Source organism: Mya arenaria, chromosome 8, assembly GCF_026914265.1.
Source record: "Mya arenaria isolate MELC-2E11 chromosome 8, ASM2691426v1".
Classification (NCBI taxonomy): domain Eukaryota; kingdom Metazoa; phylum Mollusca; class Bivalvia; order Myida; family Myidae; genus Mya; species Mya arenaria.
In genome coordinates this window covers 1,393,014-1,400,946 of record NC_069129.1, presented here as the reverse complement: position 1 = coordinate 1,400,946, position 7,933 = coordinate 1,393,014, and the positions used below count along the sequence as shown (strand labels likewise).

General features: G+C 34.8%; 1 protein-coding gene across 1 annotated transcript; it reads right to left on the bottom strand.

Annotated features, from left to right (window-relative positions):
- Window positions 1–287: 287 nt before the first annotated feature.
- LOC128242062 (NF-kappa-B inhibitor-interacting Ras-like protein 1) lies at window positions 288–7,264 on the bottom strand. The gene is made up of 8 exons (XM_052959096.1): window positions 7,178–7,264; window positions 5,402–5,582; window positions 4,976–5,071; window positions 4,400–4,447; window positions 3,887–3,982; window positions 2,564–2,660; window positions 1,448–1,534; window positions 288–565 (listed from the first exon to the last, which is right to left on the bottom strand). Exons 2-8 carry the CDS (start codon window positions 5,498–5,500, stop codon window positions 501–503), a joined length of 588 nt encoding a protein of 195 aa, XP_052815056.1. The 5' UTR covers window positions 5,501–5,582; window positions 7,178–7,264; the 3' UTR covers window positions 288–500.
- Between the last annotated feature and the right edge of the window lie 669 nt (window positions 7,265–7,933).

Genomic DNA, 7,933 nt, shown 5'->3' with positions numbered 1-7,933 from the left:
AACTGAAACATCTTTCTCTAGTAACAAGTTTACATACGCCATTTACAGTGAGAATATATTATGAACATAAGTAAGATGCTTTTTCTCCCATTCAACCCTCAAAACACTCAAAGGAAACAAACAAAAAATATCTTAATGAAATACACAGATTGTTACTTTGTCTGCCAAAGCATCCATTAATAGGCTAGCAAATTAAAGAAAAATGAATTGGCTTGTATGTAGGACTGACATCGGCTTGCCTTGTAAAAAACTAAACTGTCGAGTATAAAACAAAAACAAAAAATAAATGAAGTAAATAAATAATAATCATAAAAATAATGCAATTTTCTAACTACAATCTAAATATGTCTTAATGTACACTATATGTATAAACTCTAATTTTCAAAACAGTAATTCACTCAGGTAAAGAAACTGCAGAGTTTGACACAGACAAGATATTATCGATGATATTGTATGAGGAGAATACAGTGAGACAGTTTGGTGTTGGATTGGTTGGTTGATCAGTCCACATTCGTCGTGCTGCTTGTACCTTTTGCTTTCCGGCCTGGCAGAAACCCAGATTTACCTAAAAAAAACATAATAAAAAAAGCTGAATATAAAAAAATCATGTAGTATTTCTTTTAAAGGCAGCTAAATTCTTCTCTACATCTTATATAATTCAAATTAGTGATACACTTTTTGTACTGTACATTTCGTAAAATATACTATTATGACAAAATTTGCAAATAAAGATGAAATACATTTTCCTAATTTCACTACATAGTCATACTACAGCCCAGTTCTTTTTTTAGAATATAAATACCATATGTTTTATTATAAAGCATTACTCCAATGCAACAGTATCAAAAACATCTAAAAATAAGGATCATTTTGACCTTTGCCAGAAATTAAAAGCCCATTTCTTAACTTGTTGTATGGGTGGAATTTGGCTGGTTTCGAATTGCCTTTACCAGAGATATCTTTTTGATACACTTTTTTAAATGGAGTTAGCTGCCTTTAAGATTTTAATAAATGACAAAAAAAATTGTTTTATTTCCTTGTAAAAATGCTTCTCAGGTTAAAACAGCAATATAACAACAATTGGCATGTCATGAGAGTGATCAAATTTCAATTTAAGATCGTAAGATGAACATTTGACTTATTATTTATTGTATACCTGCCATTTAAATTCTGCATAAAGATGCCATTATGGCAACATTCTTTCCAACATTGGTTGGCTTCATGACATTGCCAAAATAATAAAGATAACTAGGAAACAATGTAATGTAAAACTGCTCCATGTGTATCTTGCTTAATGTCTATAAGGCTTTAGATATTTAACTACTGGGTTTGTCTCTGTAGTTTCCATTGTAATATCAATTCGTAAAACCATCTCTGAGCTTTCACCACCTGAAATGAGAGAGAGCGCACTGCCTCTGCAATGCTACAATGTGATGCCAAGACTTACTCTGTGGCTGTGTGATGCGTGAAGTCAGGAACACGAATGGTTCCACCAGCGACTGACGGTTTGTCACATTAGCCTCCCACAGACGCACTGAAATTGTTGCCTAACAGTTAATACTAAGTAGTCTATATATATTAATATTACTGGTATAAGTACAAATTGTGCAAACTTCTAATTTTATACAATTATCATTTCCACCATCATTACACTGAGAGCTTAAAGATCATGAAGTGTTAATTATCAGAATTAAAAATGATCTGTATTGATTTGATGTTAAAACATACGCTGTGCTAAAGTTTGCTTGCCCCCACATCATATACAATCCCCTACTTCTATAGGATTTCAAAGTCTTTGCTAAGCATTTTGTGCTGTATTACAATTCAACTGCCCTATATTCCAAGGCAATCCTTCCTTTCCCTAATTGTCCCTCACCCGCTACATATGGTAATATGGAATCATCAACTTTCTGTTTTACAGTCAAGGTTGTGTTAAATATCATGTACTCCCTACCAACCTCTACCATACCAAACTCCAAGTTTTACTCCCATTCCCTACCCCAAGGCTTCTTCACCTTTCTTTTAAGGGACCCAATAGTCAACCTGCCCTCTACCCCCAACTACCTCTTTAAAGTTAACCCCCACCCTACCGTTAATTACCCCCGACTGCTACCACTTGGAAAATACACATCTTTTTGCTGAATGGCCTAGGCAAGAATTGTATTGAAGTACAACTGCCTACCACTCCAACCATACCTCTCTCATTACCTCCGGTACCTACACCTTGGAAAATCAACACTATTCTGTTGAGTGACCTTGGTCTATGCTGCATTGAAGACCACCTGACACCAACCACACCACTACTCTTATACTACCCAGAACACCTACCTTTTGGGAAATCCCACCTTCCTGTTGAGCGGTCAATACACATGTACTGTGCAGTTTCGAAGTCCACCTGCCCCCAACCAAGCCAGCACCAAACCTTGTCTTAAACCACCCAAAAGAAATCCCGAATTTTCTGTGGAGTGTCCTAAGCTTATGCTGTGTTAAAGACCACCTAACCTTTCCCAATCCAGCCCTCTCTCACATCACTCCTACCACCTACACCTTTGGAAATTCTGACCTTTCTGTTGAGTGGCCCAGGTCTGAGCTGTATTGAAGTCCACCTGTCTGTCTTCCTGTCTCTCACTCTTGTTGTTCCCGATAGTGATGATGTGCACCTGCAGGAAAACACTCTCACATTTACAAAATTACACATATACAAAATATTATCCATCATTTTACAAGGTCAACGTTACAAAAAGGCGTTAAGAAGATTTCCAAAAGCACACTAACACCAAAAAAGATGTTTAAATACTAAAAATGGCATACAAACACAAATATTTTTAGTTTTAAAAGGTGTTATTATAAAAAAAAGATGTTAAAACAAGTTTGCAAAAAAGGCTTTATTTAGAGTTTTAAAATCATTATTAAGCACGTTTTAACACCTTTATTTCCTTTTCACGTCTTTTTTAAAATAATAAAGCCATCTAAGTCATTATGATGGCTTCTTAGCATAATAAAGCCTTATGAAACTAGAAGTAATGCCTTTTTCACATTTTCATCCAATTTTAGCATTATACCGCCTCTTTTGCATTATTATGCCACTGAAAGATATTATAATGACTTTTTAAGTTCATATCAGTTTTACTAGTCAATAGTCAATTATTGTTGAATAATATACATGGTAGTAGGCAAGTATACTGATTATAGTTATATTCATAATGGTTTTCTTTTATAAAAGAAATGACAACAACCACAGCATTAACTTGCCCTGTGAACTAACTTTTGAAATTGGCCCACAAGTCAATAATATTCCTAGAATTTGTTTGGCTTGATTATAACAAAAGCTGATAGCTTTAGGTTGTCTGGTTAGTACAGTGTTTAGCGCACTCGCTTCTCACCATGGCGACCCGGGTTCGATTCCCGGCCTGGGCGCATGTGAGTTTGGTCTATGGTCACCAAGCCAGACGAGTGGGTTTTCTCCGGGTACTCCAGTTTCCCCCCACAACACAAGACCAAACTCTCGCACAACATCGTGCCAACAAGAGTGATTAATATAAGTTGCAATAGCTTGTTTCACAATCGTTGTTAAAGTTTAAACTAAAGCTGATAGCTTATAGAATCATGCTCGAGTCTGTTTCATTGGAGAAAACCAGAACTGATGTCTTCGAGGCCCTAAGAAAGTACCCCTGGTAGGGATCAAACCCGCAATCTCTTGTGTGATAAGCAGAAACCTACACCACTAGACCATTCTCAAATCTCAACCTAATCCTTCTTTAGTCTTTATCAAGGGCAGAAGATTCAATATGTCTGTCATCGATCTAGGCTCAAAATTAAAGAGTTTCTATCCCCTGTGGTGCACACTGCAAATATGTCTTAATAGTTTTAAATGATGAACACTTACCTCTTTCTTGTCCCTGTTTTTGTCAATGTCTTTTTTTATCTTGTCTAGTTTTTGGAAGGAGTCCCAGTTGGTCACATCATAAACTAGCACAAACCCCTGCAAACAGTCAATTACATCACACTCCAGCACAAACTTTTGCAAACAGCCACATATAAGGCTTATCAGTCAATTACATCACACTCCAGCACAAACTCCTGTAAACAGCCACACAGGGCAATCACATCATGCACGAGCATAAACTAAGCAAACAGTCAATATGTCAACACTATTGACAATATCTTAATTGATTTCTTTTTAAACCTGATGAAGTGAATGTCTAAAGGCCATAGTTCTCAGTAAATGTTACCACATTGTACACGTATATATTGCAGCTGCCATCAACGGAGAATTTCTAACTTAAATCACTGAAATATACCACAAACATGGTCAATTTATCACTTGGAAAAAGTTTATGCAGGTTCCGTTTTGCAAAGGTATTTCAAACGAATTCCAGAAACTTTTAATAAAACTTACATCGGGAAAGGTTAGAAAGTGTTTTGGCAGCTCGGTCTTTGTTCCATCCTGAAAATAAAAAGCAATCTTCACTTCAATTGCTAAATCTTAAAAGTAGCCATATATAATGGATACGTGTACAGTAATGAAAGAAAACATAAATAGACCAATTATTTTTTTTCATACGTCCAATAGACAGAGTGTTTCATAAACAAGAGCTTTAAAACACTTCTGAACAACACAAAAGTTATTTACAGTAGGAATTTGAATTCTTTGCCATATTCAAATAACAACACAAAACCTGTCAATGACTAACTAAAATCAACCAATGATTCATGATTTAACAAGAATGCAGACACACTAGTCAGAGCATTTTTTCAGTCAAAAAGGGCAGTTCTCGACAAATATTACAATCAATTAGGGGCCTTGAAATACCTGTGTGAATTGTAACATGAGACATGTGTACCAAACTTCATTTGAATATCTAGGCTGGGTTTTTTTTGTTATGGCCAAGATCAAAATTATTGCACAATGAAGAGAATGCCTTATTTGTTTTCTGTGAAAAGCTAGTAGAAATAAGGTCAAAATTTAACAAACCAAGCCCCCAGTGTCGAAGATGCGAACTTTCTCCTTCACCCCTCGGTCTGTCTCAATCATGGCTGTGTAAATGTCTTCTATTGTTGAAATCATGGGCTGTAAATATAAAGCATTGATTTCTCATTGAAAATAAGGAACATGTAAATCAGAAAACTGCCTTGGCAACTATTGTTTGATATGAAATATAGCATGCAATGTTCCAAATCAATTGATTTTGAAGACTGGCTCGATTCTCTGTGGAATACAGGCCATTTCTAGTTTTGAGGACAAAGATTATGTCCAAATCAATATAAATGTAGATAAATATTGACTTATATAAATTTGTTATGCTGTATTTTCTTTCTATAATCTGAGAATGAGTGCGTAGACATGAAAATATATTATTTTTGCTACATTTATTGAAAAATTCAAGTACTGAGCCTGTACCGTTCCGATGACGTGGTTGCCATACATAAGCTGCTCGATGATGGCAGTCTTTCCAACGCCGGCATGGCCACACACAAGTATCTTGCTGATCTTCCCCATTCCAGTTTTCAGAACAGAAACATGGTTGACACAGCGAGATCTATTCCTGCCCAGCTACAGTTCCTTACTGGGACAAGACTGTCTACAATTATACAAACAGTAATGTAGAAATATTAAGTAGTGTTGGTATTATTGCAGAACACAGGGGCAATTACCTTTCCATGATGATGCATGATCCATTTCCCTACATGTGTGTAAAGTAAAAATTCACTCAAGTAGAATCTGTATATAAACATGGAAAATACAAGGTACCGTATATGCCATGTATAGAGAAATTTTATCTGGCAAGGCGGAGAAATTTATCAGGTGAGCCAAAGGAAATGGATAGTTTTCTTCCAACAACTGATCGTGGTGATGCAAAAGCTTGTTTACAAACATTCATTTAATACTATTCCACCTAAATGGCCATCAACTAGTCTTATTGTAATGCTATTCAGAATGACAGCATGTGTTCTAACTATTTATTGATACATATAATATTGGTGAGGATGGTACAGCAATGGATGCTAGAGATAAACTGACCGCCTGTGTTGGCTGGCTGGCCTTATCATATACTGTCAACTATAAAAAGCAGGAGGAATTAATTCATTGCCATATAATGTTACAAGATTTTATGACTATGGCAGACAAGAATAGATAAGAAATGCATAAATTATAAACAAGCCAAATGCATTCTCAAGGCTTAATATCCAATTATAAAGCTGGTATGTCTAAAATAATATATTTTTAATCATTTCTAATAGGCAAGAATATCAACAGCTTAATCCAGTTATCAATCCATTTATCTAGATTTTTGGTATACAATACATATATTGTACACTGTAACTGAATATCACTGACTCCAGGGCTTTTTCTATAGTACCAACAGGTCCAACTATCGGACCCATACCCATAATATTAATGAAAGTATTTTTACCTGTACTATTTTATTCAACATCTTAATAAATTGTGTGATTTTAAGTTTTGTGGATAATTGAAATTGGAAATCAATGATTTTCATCACATTCAGAGATCAGTATGAAATATTATCTTTCATAATTTATTGCAGTAGATATTTACAGCCCAAAAATTGAAATTGTATACAAGATTTAAAGATGTTGCAGTTTCACAAACATATTATGTCTGATGTTTTAAACACAATATATTCAAAACTGGTGAAACTAGATTTTTTTAGCATTTATATCATTATTGTATGTATCTACATCATAGTAGTACATGTAATAATAATTTGTACGTTGTGGATACATACTAGTCATTCTAAAATGCCGTCCAGGCTTCTTTTTTTAATTGATGTGAGCCTGGACGGCATTTTAGAATGACTAGTATGTATCCACAATGTACAAATTATTATTACATGTACTACTATGATGTAGATACATACAATAATGATATAAATGCTAAAAAATCTAGTCACCAAAAGCATTACACATTTTCGGAATACCATCATACAGCTTCCTTGTAGGTACCTGGTATACGTATTTAAATTTGTTTATTGTAAAAAAAAAACACCACCTCAGCTTGACTAAATTCATCCGAAAATTAATATCCGAAAACTCCCTTTCATAATACGTCAAAGAAGTTAACTTTTTAGGAAATTTATATCAGATGGCACTTTGATGTGTGTTATGTTATTACCAGTATCAACAAAAAAATGATATAGGCATACAGCTTACTAACTTAAACTGAAGAATAAACTGGAGTTAAAAACTTTTGACAGTCCCGTTTAAAATTTTACGTTGTGGAGAAAGCTGTAAGGCTACAGTCAACTATTATAATAATATTCAATGGAAGTTTGAATCCAAGATATCCCAAATGCATTTCTGTCTCCCCCCTGTACCGTGAAATGGATATAAAAGGCTTTGAAAACAATTTCAACAATGGTCTAACCACATTACTTAATCCTGCTGTCAGTCGATATCGCTTGTACCCGCTCTAAATTTTCAGGAGTGGGTCTGTCTATTGGCATCTCCGGATCTTGTTTCTTTACGAAAGGGAAGTTTATTGTAGAAATTATAAGTAAGATCAAATAACATTTATATTGGGCCTGGAACAGCATTCCATTAAGTTAGGATGCCTTCACTTTCGATTTCAATGCCGTATCATTCAAAATGTTGAATTATTATGACCAAGACAAAGCTCTACCATCTTTTAAGTGAATACCTGTCAGTACAAGTCTATCAGTACATGGTTGTATTGCTGCCCTATATATTCCATTTAAAACCCCTAGTAGTCCGCCAAAGAATGAACATTAACTATATGCTTGTATTACTGTTTTAAATATGGATGAGGATACTCTGCTTGATTATTTGTGACATTTTCTCAGCGCCATTCCAGAGTATCTTTTAAATCCTTTCAATATGAATGTGTAACTCAATATTCCAATTATTGAAGCTGCATTTGTAAGTTCAAATGTTTTTCTAGTGGGCTAGCTCT